General features: G+C 42.1%; 1 protein-coding gene across 1 annotated transcript; it reads left to right on the top strand.

Moving 5' to 3' along the window:
• The first annotated feature begins 3,542 nt into the window (after positions 1-3,542).
• On the top strand, positions 3,543-16,545 carry mcat (malonyl CoA:ACP acyltransferase (mitochondrial)). The gene is made up of 4 exons (XM_068051255.1): positions 3,543-4,075; positions 9,883-9,970; positions 12,048-12,265; positions 15,807-16,545. The coding sequence occupies exons 1-4, from the start codon at positions 3,647-3,649 to the stop codon at positions 16,227-16,229; spliced, it is 1,158 nt and encodes a 385-aa protein (XP_067907356.1). The 5' UTR covers positions 3,543-3,646; the 3' UTR covers positions 16,230-16,545.
• The last annotated feature ends 8,927 nt before the right edge of the window (positions 16,546-25,472 follow it).

The following is a 25,472-nucleotide window of genomic DNA, read 5'->3' as shown; positions in this document are numbered from 1 at the left end:
GTTTCCAGGGCCCACTTCCTTTGGAAGTGACGACACAGAGTGTTACCAGTAACACTGTCCTCAGTGACAAACCCAACTACTGCTCCTAGGCGGTAAGAAGAAAGCGAAGGCAGTAGTGTGTCCTTCCTATATTTCTATTTTTGTGAAATTATGAAACGTTAAAAAATGGCTTTTAAATTAAAAACAAAAATTAAAATGTCCAGCAGGTTGGTCAGCACCTGAAAAGAGCAAAGACATGTCTCTTTGGCTAGAGCTAAGAAACAATAGAGGTCCCATTACACTACTGGATATATTCTATTGGTCACCATCTACTGGAAAAGATATAGGGCAGGGGTTGGCAACCTTAATAACAAGAAGAGCCATTTAAATTTTTGGTCAAAATGCAATATCTTAAGAGCTGCAATGCCAATAACAATGAAAAACACGATAAGCACATTTCAGCAAATTTTTTAAAGATTTTGACAAAAAATTGTTAGTTGAATAATACCTTCCCACAAGTACAATATTCATTTAAAAAATCCATTAATTACCAGCAAAATGAGTTTGATCCATCAAGATTGGGAGCCACACACGAGTCCTTAATGATCTGCAGGTTGCAGACCACTCATATAGGGAAACAAATTAGCAAGGAAATTACAGAGAGATGCAAAAACTATAGAGTAGTTATTATGGGGTATTTAATTATCCTAATATAGTCGTAGGGTCATAGAGTCGTACAGCATAGAAACAGGCCCTTCGGCCCACCGCGTCCATGCCGACCATAATGCCTATCCAGACTAATCCCATCTGCCCGCATTAATTCCATATCCCTCTATGCCTTGCTCATTCAAGTATCTGTCCAGATATCTCTTAAATGTCACTCCTGTTCCTGCCTGCACCACCTCCTCAGGCAGCTCATTCCAGATACCCACTATTCTTTGTGTGAAAACTTTACCCCTTTGATCCCCTTTAAAGCTCCTCCCTCTCACCTTAAATCTATGACCTCTAGTTTTAGTCACCCCTGGGATAGACTGGGATAGTAATAGTGTAAATGGAATGGAGGGAGAAGAGTTTCTGGTGTATTCAGGAGAATTCTCTGGGTCGGCATGTTTCCAATCCAATGAGGAAGTAGGCTTTACTGGATCTGGTTCTGGGGAATAAGGTGGGTCAGGTGGATCAAGTGTGAGTAGGGGAACATTTAGGGGACCGTGATCATAGTATCATAAGGTTTAGGTAAGCAATCTGGAGTAAAAATAATTAATTGGGTAGGGCCAATTTCAGTGGGATGAGAGCAGATATAGTCCAGGTAATTGAAATCAAAGATTGGCAGGCAAAACTGTAATGGAACAATGGGCTGCCTTTAAAGAGGAGATGGTTCAGGTACACTCGAGGTACATTTCCGTGGGGAAATAGGGCAGCCAAAGTCAGAATTCCCTAAATGACGAAAGAGATAGAGAGCAAGATGAAGCAGAAAAAGGGTGCCTAAGCCAGATGTCAGGTTGATAATACATGTGAAGCAGGCTAAATATAGAAAGTTCAGAGAGGAAGTGAAAAAAAGAAATAAGAGAAGCAAAGAGAGAGTACGAGAAGAGACTGGTAGCTAACATAAAAGGGAATCCAAAAGTTTTCTTTAGGCATATGGAAAGGGGGACAGTAGCATAGTGCTAATGTTAGTGGAATAGTAATCCAAGGGCCTGGACTAATGTTCTGGAGACATGAGTTCAAATCCCACCATGGCAGCTGCGGGAATTTAAAATTCAATTAATTAATAAATCTTAATCATGATCATGAAACTAACTGATTGATTGTCATAAAATCACACCTGCTTCACTAAGGTCCTTCAGGGGAGTAAATCTGCCATCGTAACCTGGTCTGGCCTACATGTGACTCCAGCCCCACAGCAATGTGGTTGACTCTTAATATGCCCTCTGAAATGGCCTAGCAAGCCACTCAGTTCAAAGGCAATTAGGGATGGGCAATAAATGCTGGTCTAGCCAGCGACGCTCACATCCCACAAACAAGGGTGGCGCAGTGGTTAGCACCGCAGCCTCACAGCTCCAGCGACCCGGGTTCAATTCTGGGTACTGCCTGTGTGGAGTTTGCAAGTTCTCCCTGTGTCTGCGTGGGTTTTCTCCGGGTGCTCCGGTTTCCTCCCACATGCCAAAGACTTGCAGGTTGATAGGTAAATTGGCCATTATAAATTGCCCCTAGTATTGGTAGTGAAATATAGGGACAGGTGGGGATGTGGTAGGAATATGGAATTAGTGTAGGATTAGTATAAATGGGTGGTTGATGGTCGGCACAGACTCGGTGGGCCGAAGGGCCTGTTTCAGTGCTGTATCTCTAAATAAAAATAAAATAAATAAATAAAAACCTTTGTTCAAAAAAGGCTGCAAGGTTAAGCCCAGCAACTACAGGCCAGTCAGTTTAACCTCAGTGGTGGGAAAACTTTTAGAAACGATAATCTGGGACAACATTAAAAGTCACTTGGGCAAATGTGGATTAATTAAGGAAAGTCAGCATGGATTTATTAAAGGCAAATTGTGTTCAACTAACTTGATTGCTTTTATGTTAACTCAAAATACTGCAGATGCTGGAAATCTGAAATAAAAACAAAAAGTGCTGGAAATACTCAGCAGGTCTGGCAGCATCTGTGGAGAGAGAAACAGAGTTAACGTTTCAGGTTAGTGACCTTTCAATATTTTTTTTTTGTCGGGGTTAGACCTGAGAGAACGGAGTGCATAGGTCACTGACCTGAAATGTTAACTCTGCTTCTCTCTCCACAGATGCTGTCAGACTTGCTGAGTATTTCCAGCACTTTTTGTTTTCGTAACTTGATTGAATTTTTTGATGAGGTACCAGAAAGGATTGATGAGGGTAATGCAGTTGATGTGATGTACATAGACTTCCAAAAGGTATTTGATAAAGTGTCACATATCAGGCTTACCAAGCAAAGTTAAAGCCCATGGAATAAAAGGGACAGTGGCAGCATGGATATGAAATTGGCAGAGCGGGAGGGAACAGAGCGTGGTGGTGACGGTTGTTTTTTGGACTGGAGGAAGGTATATAGTGGAGTTCCTCAGTGGTCAGTGTTAGGACTGCTGCTTTTCTTGATCTATATTTATGACCTGGACCAGGGTGAACAGGGCACAGTTTCAAAATTTGCGGATGACACGAAACGTGGAAGTATCCTGAACTGTGAGGTGGATAGTAATAAACTCCAGGAGAACTTAAACAGGCTGGTGGAATCGGCAGACATGTCGCAGATGAAATTTAATGCGAGGAGTATGAAATGACACATTTTGGGAGGAAGAGTGAGGAAAGGCAATATTAAATATGGGGTGATACTCTATAAAAGGTGACGAAGTAACTAAGAATAAAAGACAAAGAGGTCTGGGATTTTAACAGACTTAATATTCAGCCGGATTTCTGCTGTTAGCAAAGGGTCTTGAGGAGCAGTGTTGTTCCTCTCACTGTTTTAAAGACTTTGTGTCTATCCCTAGGAACCAAGTTGCACCGACCTTGCTTTCCTGTGTACTGATCTGCAGTAAAGTTGCAGACAGGAAGGTGTGAGTGGTTTGGAAGCTGCCTGCCTGACTGACTGAGTGAGCATTAGGGCTCTTCCCCTGGTCCTGGAGAAGGTGCAGTGAACCCTGTCCCTGCTGAGATGAGGCTCAGTGTGTCACTGTTTGTCTGCAGCCTGGCAGCCCGGCCTCTCACAGCCCCCACTCACTGCAGGCTGCTCTACACTCGCTTTCCACAGCCGCCTCCAGACCTGGCGGAAATGTTAGCAGCCAGCGGGCAGGACACGGCTGAAGCTCAGCCGAAAGAGCCGGTCAAGAGGCGGCCCCGGCACAGCTCGCTGCTCCTGTTTCCCGGCCAGGGCAGCCAGTTGGTCGGAATGGGAAAAGGTCTCCAGAAATACCACAAGGCCAGGCAATTGTTCGCGGCCGCACAGAAGATTCTGGGCTACGACCTGCTGTCTTTGTGTGTGAATGGACCACAGGGAGAGTTAAATAAAACTGTGCACTGTCAGCCGGCAGTTTTTGTCATGTCCTTAGCTGCTGTGGAAAGGCTCCATCATGAAAACCCTGAAGTGAGTACAACCTGTGTCTGTTTATCAAATCCCTGTTCTGTTTTGCCATAAACTACTTTTTCATATTTCAAGACACCAAGCATTGCAAACAAACCAATAACGCTCTATTGTCATTTAAAATTCAGAGAAAATGGTACACTTGTTTCCACACAGATACAGCACCTCTATTCTTATTGTAACATTTGCAGGAGGGTTACCATTGACCAGAAACCGAATTGGACCAGCCACATAAATGCTGTGGGTACAAGAACAGGCCAGAGGCTGGGAATTCTGCGGTGAGTAACTCACCTCCTGACTCCCCAAAGCCTGTCCACCATCTACAAGGCACCAGTCAGGAGTGTGATGGAATACTCTCCACATGCCTGGATGGGTACAGCTCCAACAACACTCGGGAAGCTCGACACCGTCCAGGACAAAGCAGCCCGCTTGATTGGCACCCCATCCACAAACATTCACTCCCTCCACCTCCAGTGCACAGTGGCAGCAGTGTGTACCATCTACAAGATGCACTGCAACAACTCACCAAAACTCCTTCGACAGCACCTTCCAAACCCATGACCTCTACCGAGAAGAACAAGGACAGCAGACACATGGGAAAACCACCACCTGCAAGTTCCCCTCCAAGCCGCACACCATCCTGAATTGGAATATCACCGTTCCTTCGCTGTCTCTGGGCCAAAATCCTGGAACTCCCTCCCTAAAAGCACTTTGGGTGCCCTTACACCACATGGACTGCAACAGTTCACAAAAGCGGTTCACCACCACCTTCTCAAGGGCAATTAGGGATAGACAATAAAAGCTGGCCTAGCCAGCAACATTTACATCCCATGAACAAATAAAAATAACATTGATGGTAGAGTGGATACCTCACCACCACCTCTCTTGTTCCCTCCACTGCCTGCAATCTGTCCCGCCATTGTCTTCAGTCTCCAGCACAGACTCCATTCCCTCGCCATCAACTTCATCCCTCTCCTTGCCCAGGGCCAGAGGCTCAACTAGATCGTTTGCAACCCACTTGACCCTGAGCCAAGCCTCTGACCCCAAATCTGCTCCATCACCATGATCGCCTGTGTCGACCTTTGTAACAGTGTTATCTCTGCCCCTGCCTCAGTTCAACTGCTGCTGAAACTCTCCTTCATGCCGTTGTTACCTCCAGACTCAACTATTCCAATGCTGTCCGAACTGGACTCCTACCTTGCATTCTCTGTAAACCTGAAATTATCCAAAACTCCGCTGTGCATATCCTAACTTGCACCAAGTCCTGGTCACCAACCACCCCGGTGCTCGCTGACTTACATTGGCTCCTGGTCCGGCAAAGCATCCACTTCAGAATTCTCAACCTTGTTTTCAAATGCCTCCATGGCCTTGCCCCTCCCTATCTCCTTAACCTCCTACAAGCCTCCGTGCTCTCTTTGTTCCTCAAATTCTGGCTCTTGCGTACTGGCCGATTTTAATTGTTCTACAAAGGCCTTAAGCTCTGGAATTCCTTCCCTAAATCTCTCTATGCTCTCTCCTGCTGTAAGATGTTCCTTAAGACCTACCTCTTTGACCTGTCCTAACATCTCCTTTTGTGGATGTCTATGCCAAATGCTCATTTGTAGCATCTTGGGATCAATGTTCACTCTGAATTTTCTTTGTATTATGCGGACTCAAACTCTTGTGAGCATTACTTTCTTGTCCATGGGCAGCTTACATTTTAAAAGTCACTGAACTTTCACAAAAGTATGAGCGGCCTGTTTACTTCGATGCACTGTACATTCCAGATTGCTGTGCGGCCGCACACACGCACCTTAGAGCGAACATCGCTCTCCGGAAAGGTTTCATTCCCCCTCCGCCTCTAACTGGTGCTGATCTATCTCTCTTGTAACAGGTTCCATTATACGTCTTCTCTCATACGTCCAATCCACCTCTCTCCTCTCCTCACACACGTCCCAGTCCCTCTCTTACACGCATCCATTACCTCTCTCCTCACATGCTTCCCATTCTCTCTCTCTTCACACACAGCTCATTCTTTTCAACCCTCACATCCCATCCCCTCTCTCCTCACACATGTCCCATTCTCCCTCTCCTCACAGATTATCTTCCACTTCCCCATTCTCTCTCTGCCCTCTCTGGTCCAATTGCACCTCTCATGTTCCATTCTGTCTCTCCTTACGCATGTCTTATCCTCCCTCACCTTGCAAGTCCAATCTATCTCCTCACACAACCCATTCTAACTCTAAATTCATATGTCACATTATAACTCTCCACTCACTGGTTGCATTTTCCCTCACCTCACACATCCCATTCTATTATTCTTCACATCTGTCCCATTTAACCACTCCTCAAACATCCCACACCAGCACTGTTAGCTCCTCTTTTCTGACACAAGTGCTCACAATTTCAGGAGAGTAGATGAAAATCTGGGTTCAGCTCATAAACAACCTTAAAATTCCTTTCATCTCGGCAAATAATGAAATGAAACTCATATAATCTGGTCTCTAATCCAGTATTCTAGACAGTTGCGGTTTCCAAGCTGGTTTATGTTGTTCAGTCAATGCTAAAGGTAATTATTTATTAGCCATGCTCCATATATATGATCAATAACCTAATCTGCTGTCAGAAAGCATTAAGTCATAAAGTCATTTACAGCACAGAAAGAGGCCATTCGGCCCATTAAGTTCATTCTGGCTCTCCATAGAGCTATTCAGTCAGTCCCACTCGATCCCTGTAGCCCTGCAAGTCTCCTTCCTTCAAGTGCCCATCCAATTTCCTTTTGAAGTCATTGATCGTCTCCACTTCCACCACCCTTGTAGGGAGTGAGTTCCAGGTCATTTCAGCCCTCTATGTAAAAAAGTTCTTCCTCATATTCCCCCTGCATCTCTTGCCCAAAACCTTCAATTTTTGTCCCTTAGTCCTTGTACCATTAGTTAATGGACACAGTTTTTCCTTGTCTAACTTATCTAAGCCTGTCATAATCTCGTACACTTTTATTAAATCACCCTTCAATCTCTTTGCTCTAAGGAGAACAAACTCAGTTTTTCTAACCAAACCTTGTAACTGAAATTCCCCCAATTGTGATAAATCTCCCCTGCACCCTCTCAAGGACCTTCACATTCTTCCTAGAGTGTGGTGACCAGAACTGGACGCAATACTCCATTTGGGGCCTAACCAGAGCTTTATAAAGGTTCAGCATAACTTCCCTGCTTTTGTATTCAATGCCTCTATTTATGAAGCCCAAGATCCCATATGCTTTACTAACCACTCTCTCAATATTTCCTGCCACCTTCAAAGATTGATGCACATACACGCCCAGGTCCCTCTGTTCCTGCACACGCTTTAGAACAGTGTCATTAAGTATATATTGCCTCTCCCTATTGCTCCTGCCAAAATGCATCACCTCACACTTGTCAGTGTTAAATTCCATCTTCCACCTCTCTGCCCATTCTGCTAGACTATCTATATCCTGTTGTAGGCAGTTCATTCTCACTGTTTGCCACACCTCCAAGTTTGGTGTCATCGGCAAATTTTTTACTCTATATTCCAAGATCCAAGTCATTTATATATAGCAAAAAAAGCAGTGATCCCAGCACTGACCCTTTGGGAACACCACTGTCTACCATCCTCCAGTCTGAAGAGCAACCATTTACTATGACTCGCTGTTTTCTGTCCTTCAGCCAATTTTTTATCCAATTGGACACTGACCTTCCTATTCCATGAGCCTCAATCTTGTTAACCAGCCTTTGATGTGGTATCTTATCAAATGCTCTCAGAATCCAGATAAACAACATCCACCCGATTTCCTTCATCAACAGTCTCTGTTACTTCTTCAGAAAATTAAATTAGATTAGTCAAGTGCTCATTAAGACTAATGCCATGGATCAACTTTCTCCCAGGCTGTGTGTGCTGGACATGATGGGCTGTGCCCACTGGGTTTGTGATCTTGAGTTGTTGTGGGCCTTTTTGGTCATTCAAATCCAGATTGAGTCATGGGCTATTGATGCTGGTGAATGGGGGGGTGGGGGGGTGGGGGGGGGGGGGGGGGAACTCCTGAGTCTCACTCTAATCCAAAGCTGACAACCAGATGCTCCGTGGGCCCCATCACTTTCATTCAGTTCAAGCTCTCCCCTCCCTACCCCCCGCCACCTCTCCACGCCCCCGCTCACCTCCCCCAGCCTGACTGGCTACCAGGGAATTTTCCCGTCTCTTCCCTTCCCTTGGACGATGAATCCGGACAGTTCTGCTCAGTCTCTCCCAGGGCTGTGAGGCCTTGTCCACCTTCTCGCCTCCCACCCTTATCGCCACACGTTGCTCACTTCTGGCACAGCTCCCCCTCCCCATGCTTGGGCTCGCTGCTCCTCCAATGACAGAGACCCTCTCTCTAGTACTCGCTGCTCTTCCAATCACAGGTTCCCTCTCTCCTACACTCCCTGCTCCTCCCATAACCGATTCTCTCTCATGCTCCTCTTCCAACCACAGCTGTGTTTCTCCCGCTCTCTCTCCAGCCTCTCGTACTTTAGCAGTTTACATTTGATGCTCAGCCCTGACCACCCCTCCCCCCACCCTCACCCTGAGGTCACTGTTGTGTGCAACCTGTTTATTTCAAAACGTGGTCCATTCCAGATAGCTGTGTGGCCATTTAGAGGGAACATTGCTTGGGATGTTTTACAACATTAAAGGTACTATATGAATGAAATGTGTTGTAGCTGTCCAGTAATCTACTATGATTCAGGTCAGGAGCAGACATATTACAGGCAGAATATGCAAGACTGGGGGATTTTTCCTTCTCCTCCTGACTGGGAAACTTGTGCTTTTGCATTTTTCTTTGTATTGTATATGCCCAGGTGTCCGTATGATCTTTAAAAAAGCCACTCAGTAGTCGGTCTGTCCTGTAAAAATGCAACATAAAGTGGCCATCTTCCTGTTTCTACTGTGCATTATGTTAATCTGGCTGAGATCAACCACTTTAGATGAAGGAGGAAGGTTTGGATTCCTGGTCCTTACTGCAGCTCTCTAATGCGTTGTCCAGTCAGCCAGCAGGGTATCTAGCTGGGTATAATCCCACATATGGCCTCAATTATCTCGCTGAAGTGGCTGTTCTTCACATATGAGTCTAGATTGTGAATATCACCCAGGCTATTCAACTGTGATGAACATCACAGTTAAGCCTGATCCTGACCACACTCAATGCCTCATGCATACCTTTTAGTAAGGATTACCGTCGAACAATCAGGAACGTGAACTTTAGCTAATTATTTCCCCTTTCTTAGTCTGACTGAAGTCGGTTGTTGTATTTTTATTGCCGCCTCTGCTGATATCGCTACCTGAACTCAAAACTGAAGATTAATCCTGGGTTTTTTTCTGGCCTGTGTTGCTCAGTGCCACCTGAACAAATGAATTTGAGTTTGAGTTGATTAATGACTGTGGGGAGTTGGGTAGGGTAGGGGGGGGGAACCATTGATTTGCTTTTGGTTTGTAAGGGAACTAGCAGTTAATTTTAGCATTGGTACGCTCGAGACCTTCTGTGTCTGGTGGACACCGACGGGATTGGAGTGCATCATCAACTCGACCAACGACATTAATTTAATTTCAGTTTCCTTTTGTTTTGCTGATACTTTACAGTTTATTGTTTGTGCCCCTTTAAAAGGCAGACACTTGTTAACTCTTACCAGTGTTGATGATTGCCATCCTAAGTTGCGATGGAAAAGAGTTAGCAGTTAAATTTGGACTTGGGACTGTGTAGCTACCTAGCTCGCGCTGTACTATCTATTGTGGATTAGTGTTTTTAATATTGATAAATGATTCCAGTTGTCTTTCTGTGTGTTTAGGCCATCGAGAAGTGTGTTGGAGCTGCAGGATTCAGTGTGGGAGAATTTGCTGCCCTGGTTTTTGCAGGATCAATGGAGTTTGCTGAAGGTGAGGTTAAGAAAGATAGATCCAAAACCCTCTTAGTGATGCATTAATGAGATTCCCATTTACAACGTTCAGGAGGAATCATACCTTGATTCAGAAAGATCCTTTCTGGTATGTTTTGTAAATATTATCTAATACAACAAAAATTGGAAATACAAGATAAAAATAGAAAAGTTGGAAACCAGGCCCATCAACAGCTACGCCAACAAAGTGTAGCTTAAAGTTTCAAGTATGAACCTTCCAATGGAGCTTGAAACTGGCAGGTAAGAGGGCTCCTTAATAGAACTGAACACAATTAGGGTGGGTGGAAGTGAGGATTCTATGTGCCATATCTTTGCCCACATCTCTTATGTAGTACCTGATCAAATGATTTTTGAAAATTCACATGGACCACCACTATTGCATTTCCTTTACACTCATTTCTTCAAGGATTCTTTGGTTGGTCAAGCCCGACCTTTTTTTGAAGAAATCTATACTAACGAGCTCTGATCAGCTCTTATCTCCCAAAGTGTTTAGTAATTTCATTCTGTGTTATAGACTCCAGTAGTTTACAAACAACTGAATTATCTTATGATTGTGTGCCAGCTGTGGTTCAGTTGGTAGCACTCTTACCTCTGAATCAGAAGGTTGTGGTACAAGTCCTACTCTAGGACTTGAACACCAAGACCAAGGCTGCCACCCCTATGCAGTACTGAGGGAGTGTTGCACCGTTGGAGGTGCTGTCTTTCAGTTGAGACGATTTACCAAGGCCCCGGCTGCGCTCTCAAGTGAATGTAAATATCCCATGGCACTATTTTGAAGAAGAGCAGGGGAGTTATCCCCAGTGACCTGGCCAATATTTATCCCTATCAATCAACATCACAATAAACAGATTATCTGGTCATTACCACATTGCTGTTTGTGGCAGCTTGCTGAGTGCAAATTGGCTGCTGTGTTTCCTACATACAACAGTGGCTACATTCAAAAGTACGTAATTGGCTATAAAGCGCTTTGGGATGTCCTGTGATTGTGAAAGGCGCTACATTAATGCATGTTTTTTTGTTTCCTATCTTTTTGTTTTGAAGAGAGGAGTCACATTTGCCACATACAGTCCTGTTTTAAGTGTCAGCCTAGGCTCACTGGTAGCATATTCACTCAAGTCAAGAGCTTGTCGGTTCAAGTCCTACCCCAGCGCCGAGCAAATAATCCAGGCTGACTCTCCAGTGCAGTACTTTAACAGCAAAGGTGCCACCTGCCCTTTCAGGTGGATGTAAATAAATTCCATGGCACTATCCAAAGAAGTGCAGGGGTGTTCTCCCAGTGCTCTAGCCAACATTTATTCATCCAGAAACATTCATAAAATAGTTCAATTCGTTGTTTATCTCATTGCTGTTTGTGGAACCTTTTTGCACAGAAATTGGCTGCTGCATTTTCCTACTTTGCAACAGAAACTAACTTCAACAAGTCCTCCATAGGCTGGGAAGTGCTTTGGGGTGTCCTGAGCTCACGAAAGGCAATATGTAAATACAAACATAACATTTTGGAACATTATAGTCAGATCTTACACTATTTCTTCCCTAGGTACCTCAGGATTTTTGGATATAAACCATTAACTTCATGTGATTTGTCTACGTTCAGATTGAGTAACTACCAGTTCTCTTTAAATAATAGCCACCATTACTCATTTTACAGCCACTTCTGATATCCACTTTCTCTAAAAGCTGAGGCAATGATATATTTAATATCTTGCATAATTGCCTTACCTGGATTTTGACTATCTTAGAGTTAATATGCTTATAGAAAGGACATTTATTAGCCTTCATGTTTTTCCTTAATTTTATCTGGCACTCCCTTTTTCCCTTTCTGATCTCCCTTTTTGTAGCTTTACTATATTCTTTACATTTGTCCTGGCTTTCATTTTTATATTTGTCTTGGCATTCCTTTTAATATTTGCCCTATAAGTACCAATTTTTTCTATGATTCCTGATGCATTACGACCCACCCTATATAATCCTTCTGTGTGTAAGATTGATTAAATGTATTTGTGAAATCAGCCAAATGACATCTTGGAGTGAAAGTGAATTTCTATTTTCCACTACAGCTCTCTGCACCGTGAAAGTGCGGGCAGAGGCTATGCAGGAGGCATCAGAATCCATTCCCAGTGGCATGTTATCTGTTGTGGGCCGAACAGAATCCAGATATAACTATGCCTGCCTGGAAGCTCGAGAGCATTGCAAGTCATTGGGACTCGAGGACCCTGTGTGTGAAGTGGCTAACTACCTCTTTCCCAATGGGCGTGTGATTGCCGGACATTTACAGGTGAGCAATGATGCCCTTTAGAGTAGCTGCGGGAAGGTGGGATTTTTTTTCTTCCAGAGGAATTCCATATAAATTAAAAATGATTTAGTATTGAATCGGAGCCTAAATGGCCCTTTCTGCTCAAATGCCAGTGTAGGTTTAAAGTCAAACAAAGTGATGACCAAGTGATATTTCAAGATTAGATGACAAACATTTAAGAAAAATAGGTTGGGCATTTTAAATCTTTCAATTCATAATGAAAAGCTGTATTTAAGCACAAATCTGCAGAGACATGATGGGTCGATCAGCAATTTTCACAGAATGATGATGGTGCCCATCTATTTGAGTGAAAAGCTTACAAATGTGTCTTTTAAAAATCACTTTTAGAATGCTTATATCCAATTTAACTTGCCCCATTTATCCACGTTGTTTTTCTTGATTATGGTCGTCCAATCTTTCGCTCTCAATAACATTTATTAGTTACTATATTTGAATGGTGCAGGAGCAGGACACTTCCTCCCTGCTGAGTGGACCAGTATTACTAAACTGGCCATTGGCAGAGGGACAGTGACAGAGGGTGGCTCTCCCAATCAGATCAGTGTGACTTATCCAGGGACGTGGGAACAGAATGATTTCATACCCTCAAAGAAATGTAAAAATGAAATGAGGCATTGGTTGCATTCTTTGTAAAAAAAAAACACATATCAATCTCCACCTGATGTAAGGCTGCCATCAAAAAAACACTTGGCAAAATCAAAATGGGTTAAGGAATGTTTTGTTCTTGCCAAGTGAATTAGTTTTGTTCAAAACGGAATTGCATTCCCAGGGAGTTTTTTAACAGGCTCTGATGGGACTCCAAAGCTCCAGGCCCATTATCTATGGCAGGTTAAGTGACTACAGTGGGGGTCTCTGTAGTTCTGCATTTATATAGTTTACACTTTTCAGCACACAGAATCAATGACCTCACTAACTGTACCACTTCATATCTGTTTCTAAATGTAGAATAATCTGTCCTGCATTTTACCAGGATAACTAGGTTGCTTCAGAGTCAAATCCTTTTCAGATGCTACTCCTCTTCATCTGAACTGTTCAGTTTCATTGTTCACTCACAACACTCAATAGAGTTTAATTATACGTTTCATGTAATCTTTATTGAGTTTTTCACAAGCATTGCAAATGAGCAAGCCCTACAGAGCTGAAAACTCCCATGTTCAACTTCTGACCCATACTGAGTTAGCTGATGAGAGAGGAAAATTCGCTTCAGGTCGTGCGTCTGATGGCTCTCCAGTGACTGCCAGTAGAAAGTCCACTTGTAGATATTAGATAGAGAAGAGACAATGCTCAGCTGTTAGGCCCAGTTTCGCTTTTCCTCCTTTGATATGCTTTTCCTCCATAATTTCACACAATTCATTTACTAGTATGAGGGGATTGTTAGGTGACCTCAATTGCATTTAACTGCTCTGCATCAAAATATGTTAATCCAGGTGTAGGTGGGTCATAGAAAGGTACTACACAGGAGAAGGCCATTTGGTCCGTTGTGCCTTTGCTGACTCGTTGAGAGAGCAGTCGTGCTTAGGCCCACATCCCTGCTTTTGTCCATAATCCTGTAGGTTCCTCATACTCAAGTACCTGTCCGATCCCCTTTTAAAATTGTTTATGAAATCAGCTTCCATCGCCTTGTTCAGATAGAGTGTTCCAGATCCCGGCAACTCTGAGTGAAAACATTTCTCCTCATCTCCCCTTGAGAGAGATCTTTTTCCAGTGATTTTGAATCTATGACCTCTGGTTGTTGATCCACTCGCTAGAGGTCATAGTTTTTCTCTATTTACTCTATTAAAACCTCTCATCTGAAAATCTCTGTTAGGCCACCACTTAACCTTCTCTCTTCCAAGAAAAATAGTCCTAACTTTTCCAGCCTCTCCTCATAAGTGAACTCCCTCATCTTTGGTAACAGCCTGGTAACATACTCTGTACCTTTCTAAGGTCTTTACATCTGAAGTGTGATGCCCAGAACTGTCCACAATACTCCAGCTGAGGGCTAATCACTGATATAAAGTTCCAGCATGATCTCATTGCTCTTGTATTCTATTCCTCTATTTATAAACCTAAGTAACGCATATGCTTATTCAACCTTATTAACTTGCCCTGTCACCTTTAAAGATTTGTGTATATGGACATACGAACATACGAATTAGGAGCAGGAGTAGGCCACTCGGCCCCTCGAGTCTGCTCTGCCATTCAATAAGATCATGGCTGAACTGATTACACCACATTACCACCTAGCCCAATAACCTTTCAACCCCTTGCTTATCAAGAATCTATCTACCTCTGCCTTAAGCACACTCAAAGACTCTGCTTCCACCGCCTTTTGAGGAAGAGAGTTCCAAAGACTCACGACCCTCTGAGAGAAAAAAATTCTCCTCATCTCTGTCTTCAGTGGGAGACCCCTTACTTTTAAACAGTGATCCCTAGTTCTAGATTCCCCCACAGGGGAAACATCCTTTCCATATCCACCGGTCAAGACCCCTCAGGATCTTATATGTTTCAATCAAGTCTTACTCTTCTAAACTGCAGTGGATACAAGCCTAGCCTGTCCAAGAGACACCAAGGTCTCTCTGCTCATCTGCACGTTTCAAAATGGTGCCATTTATAGTATATTGTCTTTCCATATTAGTCCAAAAGTTGCATCACTTTACACCTCCACATTGAACTCTGTCATGCTTCTGCCCACTTCACCATCCTGAAGTCTACAACTATTCTCATCACTATCTACTACATTGTGAAGTTCTGTATCATCTGCAAACTTTATAATGTTTCTCCCTACATCTGAATCTAGATGGTTTATAAAAATTGAAAAGAGTAATGGACTCAAACTTAACCTTTGGGAAACACTACCTGTGACCACCCCCCAGTCTGAACAACATCAACCTCCCACCACCCTGTGCGTCCTTAGCCAATTCTGTATCCATAGCACCACTTTCCCCTTAATCCATAGCTTCCATCTTCTTAACAATCACGTGGCACGTTGTCGAATGCCTTCCGAAAGTCTACATATACAATATCTACTGCATTATCCTGATCAACCTTCTCTGTTATCTCATCAAAGAATTCAATCAAGTTAGTCAGACATATTTTGCCTTTAACAAATCCATGCAGGCTATCCTTGATTAACCTATGCCTTTCCAAATGTAAGTTTATTTTGTCCCTGATAATGATTTCTAAACACTTCTCCAACACCAATGTTTGGCTGACTGGCCTGTAGTTTCTTGGTTTATCCCTCTCTCTTTTCTCGAATCATGGTATAACATTAGCACCCCTCCAATCCTCTAGCACAAATCCTGTATTCAAAGGGGATTGAAAGATTGTGACCAATACCTCTGCCATTTCCACCTTTGCTTTGTTCAGCAACCTAGAATGTATTCCATCCAGGTCAGGTGACTTACCAACTTTCAGTAATATTAATCTTTGAAATGATGAACACTTGGAGTGTTAATAATAAATATATTCTGAGTTAAGTATCCTGTAGTGATGAGATTCAAAAAATACTTTACTTTCGACACAGGCTCTTAAATTTTTGCAGCAGAATTCCCGAAAGTTTCACTTCCTGCGGACCAAACTGCTGCCAGTCAGCGGTGCCTTCCACACTCGCCTCATGGCGTCAGCAACTCAGCCGCTTCATGAAATCTTGAAAAGAATCAGCATTGAGAAACCACTGATATCTGTCTACTCCAATGTGGATGCCAAAAAGTACATGCATAGTAAACACATTCAGCAACTGTTAGTGAAACAGCTAGTATCGCCTGTAAAATGGGAGCAAACTATGCATGCTATGTATGAACGAGAACAAGGGACTGATTTTCCAGACACTTATGAGGTAGGTCCGGGGAACCAGCTTGGGACCATGTTGAAAAACTGCAACTTGAAGGCTTGGAGATTCTACAAACATATCGATGTGAAAATAGAGGATGAGACTGAGGAAGAATGAAGTATTTTGAATGTCTTTGTGCAGAAAGATGAGTGAAAGAACCATTTTGCTTTCTGTTCGTTATCCACAGTTGTACTCTTTGTTAAGGTCTGTTTACAATGCCATCAAGATTAAAGCAATTTGTACAACCAGAACTGGTAAAAAAAAAATCCTTTTCGCACTGTTCTTAAATGATTTTGTGGCTTAATGAATTTATTTTTAAAAAGATGAAAGCAAAATACTGCGGATGTTGGAAATCTGAAATGAAAACAAGAAATGCTGGAAATACTCAGTCGGTCTGGCAGCATCTGTGGAGAGAGAAGCAGAGTTAACGTTTCAGGTCAGTGACCCTTCTTCAGAACTTAAAAAAATGCACAGGGTTGAGTTGTTACTGTTCTGAAGGTGATGTACAGAATTAGAATCAACTGGGAATTGTATTGTCAGTCTGATAATGAGGAGGACTGACAGGATAGAACATCCCCCAGGCGGTCTAAATAAAAAGCAAGAAAATGCCTGGATCGATACTCTCTCATCTGAGGAGCTCTGCCTTTAATGTGAAGACTGGTCATTGTTATGTTTCTTTGAACTATAAAAGTAATGTGTTGCACACAATGTTATATGTTTAAACCTACTTTCCTTGCCTGATGGAAATTTTCAGACACAGGTTCGTTTCCAGATCAAGAGGAACTTTTAAATTTGCTCTGTCCACAAAATGAGCTGGTGATTAGTGATTACAAAGCTAGCTGGTTTCTTTTGGAGAGAATGAACTTTGATATCTGAACTGTCTGCAGTTTTTCCACCATTTCTGTTTGACAGCAAATGGGTGGTTTCTGTAAACAAATTAACATACCTCCTATCATCCAAAACCAGAGCTCTTTTATATGGCACATCTGAGATTGTGTGCCCAAGATTAATGGTTACTCCCTCGTTACAATATAGATCACAAGATATCATATGGGATGTCATTCATGTTCCCCACCATGCCAACAGATAAATGTATACAGCCTAAAAGTAATTGATAGGTTTACAGATTAAATAATAAAGAGAAGCAACAAAATATTGAGACTACATACTACATTACATGACATAGAACTACATAGTCTACAACACAGAAATAGGCCATTTGGACCAACTGGTCTAGGCTGGTGGTTACACTGCACATGAGCCTCTCGTAACGTACTTCATCTCATCCTATCAGCATATCCTCCTATTCCTTTCTCCCTCATGTGCTTATCTAGCTTTCCCTTAAATGCATCTGTGCTCTTTGCATAAACTACTTGCTGTGGTTGCGAGTTCGACATTCTTACCATTCTTTAAAACAAATTACAATATTTAGTATTACACCATTTAAAAATTACAATACTTAAACAAATAATGTCAACCTATAAGGGGTTAAAAGCCCTTCATAGAATGTATTGTAGTTGATAAATAAATGAGTCTTTAGTAGACTTTATAGATGCTGTATGTGACAGTTATCAATTTCCAGTCTGGCTGTGGAATTCGGATCTCGAGATATAAGTGAAGCCTTTGGGACAGCTTTCCAGACTTGAGCAGTGCAAAAGCTCTAAAATCAGAACTGACAATCGTCTTTAATTAATTGCACCACAGCGGGAAGTGGTCGCATATCTTCCAGCTCTCACATCCACTTATACTTTGACTATATAAAAAAATTAGCAACTGGAATAAAACCTATATGCCCTAATTAATTTCTAAGTCAATCAACCTTGGCGTGACATTTCAGGTCTAGGCCTGTACCAAGAAATTATGTAAGGTATGATCACTTCCATTTTGCCTCTTGCTCTTTCACTGTGAGATAAAATACAGAAATTTCCCTGTTTCATAATGTGAGCATACTGGGAGTAGATAGGCTCTTTAAAGTCCATTTAATACTGATTTTGACCTTGCAAACTTAGTTGTTAAAGGAGCTGTATACAGTGCCTTAATTTAGTAATGGTGACCAAGTTATGTGTCAGCGACACAAAATGATGATGAAAAATTAACTTGGCTATCTTCTACAATGTAGGAACTAATAGTCGTTTGGTAGTATAGAACTTGGGTATTGCTGAAAATAGAGACATGTCAAAGCTTTTCGTCTTGCACTCATCAGGACAATCCACAAGAATGCCAATGTAGCTACATATATTAATACACAGGGCCCTGTTCTTTGCAGACAGAAAGAACATGTACACACGCTATGCCTGTTCCAGCTAAACAAAATAAGTAACAGCCATTCAGTGGTTCATTCCTCAGGGCAATGCCTTGACCAATCAGAGTCAAGCTGCCTGGTTTAAATTTCAAACAAAGCTTGGTAGTTAACTGTCAGTCACCATAAACTGGTGCATTCTCCATGGAAACATCTCTACCAATCAGAGCGCACTTGCCAACCAATCAGCACTCTCTTCTCACATAGTATAACGTTGTTTTTCCTTATTCATGTGGGTTGTCCTGATGAGTGCAAGATGAAAAGCTTAGACAACATGTCTCTATTTTCAACAATACTCAATGTGGGAACTCTTTCAGATTTTTTTAAACCTCATCTACAAGGATGAACCCACCCCATGTCAACATATGTGCAAATGTTTATGAATATATGTTGCTAACCACCACTGCTTCTTTATTCTGCTGAAGAGCTACACATTCAGGACAACAGATGTAATTGGCCTTGATTTCTAATAGTAAGTTTGTTTCTGTGGAGTAGAACCTTCCAATTAATTCCCTCCACCAAAACAACTGTGCACTTGTTACACTGAGCTTCATTTTGTCTCTTAAGCGCTGATAAAGCTTCCTTATGGAGGGGCAGAGTAAACAGGGCAGAAATTCTTTAGCAAAACTGCCAAATGAGCAGTGTGCTGTTGCCTGTGCCCTGTACATGGTAGAGTGTATAAGAATGGGATTGTGTTCCTGCATGTTTGAACATGTATTTGTGTGTTGGTATGTTGTCTTTATATGTTTACACTGGTTTGTACATTTAGGTATATCTGTATGTATCAATGTAAACATGGATCATCTGTTTGGAGAATGTTCCCTGCAGCTGAGCCACACGATGCAAAATCTTGGCATTCTGTTTGATCCAGAGTTGAGCTGCAAACACCATCTTCTATCTTTCACGAAGACCACTTACTTCCACTTACGTAGAAATACATAAAGTTACAAAACAGAAAAAGATCATTCAGCCCAGCCAATCCAAGTTGGTGTTTACCCTCCATACACTATAACACAAACAAGCAGAAACACAAACTCATTCATATATGCTCACATGCTCTACCACGTACAGGCACACGGCTCATTTGGCAGTTTTGCCAAAGGATTTCTATCCTGTTTACTCTGCTGTTCAACCTTTAACCCATCCATCAGGAAGCTTTATCAGGTCTTCAGAGACAAATTGGTGAAGTTCAGTAAGCCAATAGTTCTAATCACATTAATCCACCCTATTCCCATATTCCTCTTTTACCTTTTCCTTCACATACCTGCCCAATGTAATCTTGAATGTTGACAGTTTCAGCCTGAGAACAATGCCCATCTATATTGCTACTTCACAACCCCTCTGCCACTGAAACTTTTATCCATGTTTTTATCACATCTGGACGCAATTTCTCTAATATCTTTCTTGCTGGCATTGCTTGTTCTGCTTTGCAAAACTACAATTTGTTCAAATTGGAGTCATCAATATCCTGTCCCATTTTAAGTCCTGTTCGTCCGTTGATGACCTGCACTGGCCCACCTGTCCCCCAAATTGTTAAATTCAAAATCTTTGCCCTTATCTTTAAATTACTTCACAACTCCATTCTGCCCTTTTCCTGCCACCTCATCCAACCTTGTATCCCCTCCTGCATCTTTCTGACTTTTGACTGGCCTTTTATGCATCTCATTTCCCCCCTCCTCTTTTTACCGTAGTTTGGTGGCAGAGGCTTCATCTGAGTTGGTCCTGCTCTCTGCAACTCCCTCCCTAAATCCCTTTACCTCTCAGCCTGTCTTCCTATAAAAATCTTCCTGAAACCCATTTTTTGACCAAGCTTCTAATCTCTCTGCATGGTTTGGTATCTGTCTACCTTCTACCATTGTGAAGCACCTTGGGGCATTTCTTACTTTAAATGTGAATTGATGCAGTGCTAGTTTATGTATATATGTGAGTATATAAGTATTTATGACTGGATTTCCTGTCACATTAGGAGTCGTCAGGTGAAATAAAAACAGAAAGTGCTGGAAATACTCAGCAGGTCTGGCAGCATTTGTGGAGAGAGAAACAGAGTTAACGTTTCAGGTCTGACTGATGAACAGATTGATGAAAAAAGAACTGATGAAGGTCACAGTCATGAAATGTTAACTCTCTTTCTCCACAGATGCTGCCGGACCTGCTGAACATTTTCTGTTATTGTTTCAGATTTCCAGCATCTGCAGTATTTTGCTTTTGCATTAATCTTCAGGTGAAGCTTGGTTAGCGGGAAGGGATTAATTGGATCAGCTCATGGAAACGTAATTCAGTTCCCATTTTAAAGTCATACTTTCTGCCCTTATTTTATATTTCCATTATAAATTTAGACATCATAATTTATAATGGAAATTGTAAAGTCACCACCTGAGCAAGGGTGTAATTAGTGTGACGTGTACATAGGCAGTTTCCATTATAAATGAAGACATAGAAATTTATAATGGAAAAATTGACACGACATGTGTGCAGATGTAAGATTATAGATAGGTGACCATCAGAGACATGGGGCAGGATTTTCCCTTTGGGGGTGGGAAACAGAGGTCAGGACTGTTTCCAGGTCCCGAACCTGTTCCTGGGGGGGAAACAGTCATAGAGAGATACAGCACTGAAGCAGGCCCTTCGGCCCAATGAGTCCCCACTGACCATCAACCACCCATTTATTGTTATCCTACATGAATCCCATTTTTCCCTCTCACATCCCCACAATTCTCCTACCACCTACCTACACTGGGGGCAATTTTTTTTTTTAACAATGGCCAATTTACCTATCAACCCGCAAGTCTTTGGCATGTGGGAGGAAATCCACGTGGTTACAGGGAGAACTTGCAAACTCCGCACAGGCAGTACCCAGCACTGAACCCGGGTCGCTGGAGCTGTGAGGCTGCGGTGCTAGCCACTGTGCCGCCCTTAATCACTTAATGTGATTTTCCCAGAGTGACCAATTAATGGCCAGAGAGCAGGCTCGCCATCCAATTAAGCATAGTGGGTGGACTCTCAAAGCACGGAGCCAGTCAGAGACCTTCCAGCTTGAAAGGAGCAGTTGGCTGCAATAGAGGGTAAGGAAGGGAGAGGGTGCTTCAAAATGGAGGTGCCTGCCAACATTTTTAAAATTAAATTAAAGAAATGGATTGTGCAGCCAGGCTAGCAATGTGAGAGGGGAACCCCTCTAAAGAGTGGCCTACAGCTATTGCTGCACCTAGGCAGGCAGTCAGGCCATGTCTAGGCACCCAAACTGGCCCCCACCGCCTGCAGGAACCTGGAGGTCGACTGTAAAATCCCAGTTGGCTTCCTTTAATTGGCATCACTTAGGTTATTAATGATTTTTATGAGCTGTGTTGGTTTTGGCACACATGGCCTGGAGGCGGGATAGTGTTGGGGAAACAGCACACGGCCAGCAGGTCTATTTTTAGCTCCTGCCCGCCTCTGTTCCTGGCCTCAGCCCCAGTAGGGACTCAGAATCCTGCCCATGGTGTAAGTGGACACACAGAAGAAGGCACATGCTCAATTAGCCTTCATTTCACTCATGTCAAATTGCTCAATCCTGTTAGATAGGCAAAAGTTGGTAACCTTAACTGCTTGGCAGCAGGTAACCACTGGAGTTTATGGACTACGTGTTTATATATCATTTAATGAATTAATTTCCCACTGTTACCTATCAGATATTTGAAAACTCCTGTAGCTCTGGTATGAGTGGAGCACTTCCAGGGACAATCTGATCATCTTCTGAATAGGTGAAAGAAGGGGATGACACTACGTTGGAGAGCTGTGCATTTCTGAGGCATAATGTAGCAGCTAATCAATAATTTAACAGGTTCATTTTACAGGCAGCATATTTAGTATTTAGGACTAAACCATTTCACATTGTTTAGTGTCACAGTGCAGAAAGTCATTATTTAATTGCAGTTCACCTGACCTCATGATTACCGTGGTGTGATTAAAATACACTCTCTATTTGTCTACAAAAATAACACTCCAGAAAATAATTCACAAGGTGAAGATGATGTGGTAAAGCAACACATAAATGCAGGTAGTTATCTTTTCTTTTCAGCCAGCATGGAAACGATGGGCTGAAGGCCTCCTTCTGTGCTGTAATTTTTCTATGGTTCTATTCCAGTGTATACACACTGGCACAGTGGCACAGAGAGAAAGAGACAAGGCTATCTAAATGTATCCTGCAAAGACACACCTCAGCATTGACTGATACTGATCCAGCTTGCCAGAGTGAATGTAATATTCGCTACAGTGCATCAGGCACAGGCATGATGGGCCGAATGGTATCCGTCTGTGCTCTATCATTCAATGTTCTATGAGAATATTGCTTCTGTCGTAGAGGCCTGATCCTCACCTGATATTGGCTCCTCCTCATCTGTGGAAGACCCAAATTATGACCAGTGACAGAGGCCAATATTCCTATGCTGCACTCTGGATACACAATGGATATTCTTTGTTTACTCTGCATCTGACAAGCTAGATCTGACTTGGGAGTGCTTGATGCTAACACAAGATGACTGCCGATAACCATTTTTTGCACAATTGGAATGGATAAATCAGAGGACCGGTGATGCAGACCTGCTCTCATAACAATGAGCAGCACAGCCGGAGGCTTGGGAAAGTGTGGATGGAAAACTAGAAGGGCACTGTCTTCATAAAATGTGTTCAAATGAGAAACAAGAGCTATTTCAAAATTCACATTAGTAACTTGAAGATGAATTTCAACACTCCTTAACACCATGTCTCAAATAAAGAAAAAAGATTTGCTCAATAATTTTACACGGAATTACCTTGGTAAAATGGGGAAAAGGCAAAAAAAAAAATTAAAGTTTTTTTTAAAACTCATTTGGAATGTGTCAGTTGGGGGACTAATAATAAAAAAAGAATTTTTAATGTTCTGTGAGGGACAGTAGAAAGAAAACAATATAAAACCAGAAAACAAGCAACAACAAAAAAATTCATAATTGTGACTCTAGGTGCTGAGACGCAAAGATCATTTGTACCAAAGTAACAAATAAACTTCTGCTATCTGTTGAGTTTGCATCATCCATTAGATTTCATGGCAAGAGATTGACTGAAAGGTTTTGATGACACATGGTGTTGTATCAAGAAAATGATGATGCAGTTGACAGATTCTCCACCTAGATAAACTTCTATCAGTTTCAGCTCCCAGGGAACAAGTGACTGCTGCCTGATTTGTTCCTGTATTATATATGCAATACTGAGAGTACACATCATGGTTTAGCCTGAACATTATGGTCTAACAGTGTGATAATCATTGCCTTTTGGAGTGGGCAGTGTATTGTGGGCAGCCTTAAAACCGTGCTAATCAGATAGATAGATGTTAGACCTCTGGCACAATATCCCATTAAATCACGAGTGCACGTTTACACTCCTAGGAGACACAGTTTTGCTTATAGAAACTGCCTTTTTACTGTAAACATGATTTAAAAGTGTTGAGAGGAAGCTTGAATTCTAACAGTAGTGTTCTAGATATACCCTTTCTGTGCTGTTTATTTCGTAAGTATCTCACGTCACCTCTCATTTTCCACCTTTCAAAATCTAAGGTTTCTCCTGGCTTTCCTCAAAACTCAGCCCTCTAACCTAAGGATCAGTCTTGTGGCTATTGCACTACTGCGATTTCCTCATTCTGCTGCCAAGGGAAGGTATATATATTTCCCCTATTTTGAGGGAGAGACAATGTGGTATTGTCAAAAACCCTTGGAGTGGGCTACTTAACTACTGTTTCACCAGGGATTGATACAGGAACCTAATGAGGACTGAAAATACTTAAATCCCACATCTGCATAGTAATGTTGGATGCGACACAAGTATTGGGTGGAGTCTTGTTTATTTAATTGTAAAATGGTTAAGTTGCTGGTCCCAATATTTGCAGAGTAGCCATATGCCTGTCCTGCTTATTACTAAGCTTGTGTATTTATTCCCTAACTAACCTATTGTTTTGTTGAAGAAAGTAAACGTAGTGACCCATCCTATTGGCACAATATGCTGTGACAGTGCATTAAAATTTCATTGGAAATGCCAGTTTGACTGAATGGAATTATATCGGCAGCTGTTGCAAGTGAATTTGATACTGGGAGACCTGGTGACAGTTACAGGGATGTACAGAATCAATTTGTTTTAACATTACACGCTTTCAGATCCCAAGGCGCCCGGTTTGAAATGCTTTTGGAATTCAAATTTAAAATTCTCACTTATTTTCTGCGTTAAGATAAAAAGAATCACTGGAAGAAATCTCCGAAAGGGCAGCATAGGCAGAAGAAATCTCTTAAAAAGAGGGCACTTGAGTGAATTCAAATGCAAGAGAACTGTTAGAATTAAATTAAAACGGGATGTCAGAGAAAAGGGGAAATTGGAGAAATAAAACAAAAAAAAAAGAGAAAGGTATAGTTAAGGTGGAGATCTTGGGTTTTGTTTGCTGCAGGATGTTCAAAAGGAAGCCAGATGTGGTAGATGGGTGAAGAGATGCAAAAATTGTCTGTTAATCATGAAGAACAGTGATGTGGCCAGGTCAGCATTCGACCACAAGAGCAAACCTTACACTTAGGGGATTGTGGAGCTGGCGATCAGGATAATCGGGTACAGCACTGTCATGATTTGGTGACAAGTGCTGAGAGCAGTCAAGTCAATGGGATACCAGAAGATTAGCAAAAGAAGGAAGAAAGGTAGGAAATCCAGTGAAACTACCCAAGAGATTATCTGAGTGAGCTACCAGACACTGTGCAACACTGCAGAACAGAATAAGGTCCCAGAAGATAAGACATTTAGAAAATGGAAAGAACAAGCTGGACAAGATACCGTTTGCAGTTCAGAGAAATTATAGCTGTAGGTGAACCTTTGCTGAGAAAAGTGGAAAATTGTATATGTTATAAGGGCAATTCCAAGCTATGAGAAGCTAGTGAAGAATGTGAGGGGTTAGAAAAGTGTGGAATTTAACCTCCGCTGGGAGTGCTTGGGATGTAAGTATTGAAATTTTCATATATAATCTTTACTGTACTTTGAATTTAATTTTCATTTTCACCATTCAGTACTAGGAACTGTCA

This window comes from Heterodontus francisci, chromosome 18, assembly GCF_036365525.1.
Source record: "Heterodontus francisci isolate sHetFra1 chromosome 18, sHetFra1.hap1, whole genome shotgun sequence".
NCBI classification, from domain to species: Eukaryota; Metazoa; Chordata; class Chondrichthyes; order Heterodontiformes; family Heterodontidae; genus Heterodontus; species Heterodontus francisci.
The sequence above is the reverse complement of the archived record's forward strand: the minus strand, read 5'-3'. Positions and strand labels throughout refer to the sequence as shown.

Bases quoted from the DNA above. Each gene is read 5' to 3' on its own strand.
- mcat (XM_068051255.1), top strand. From the start codon at position 3,647: ATGAGGCTCAGTGTGTCACTGTTTGTCTGCAGCCTGGCAGCCCGGCCT. The intron at 9,971-12,047 runs GTGAGGTTAAGA...TTTCCACTACAG, and splicing joins ATCAATGGAGTTTGCTGAAG to CTCTCTGCACCGTGAAAGTG. The intron at 12,266-15,806 runs GTGAGCAATGAT...CTTTCGACACAG, and splicing joins TGATTGCCGGACATTTACAG to GCTCTTAAATTTTTGCAGCA.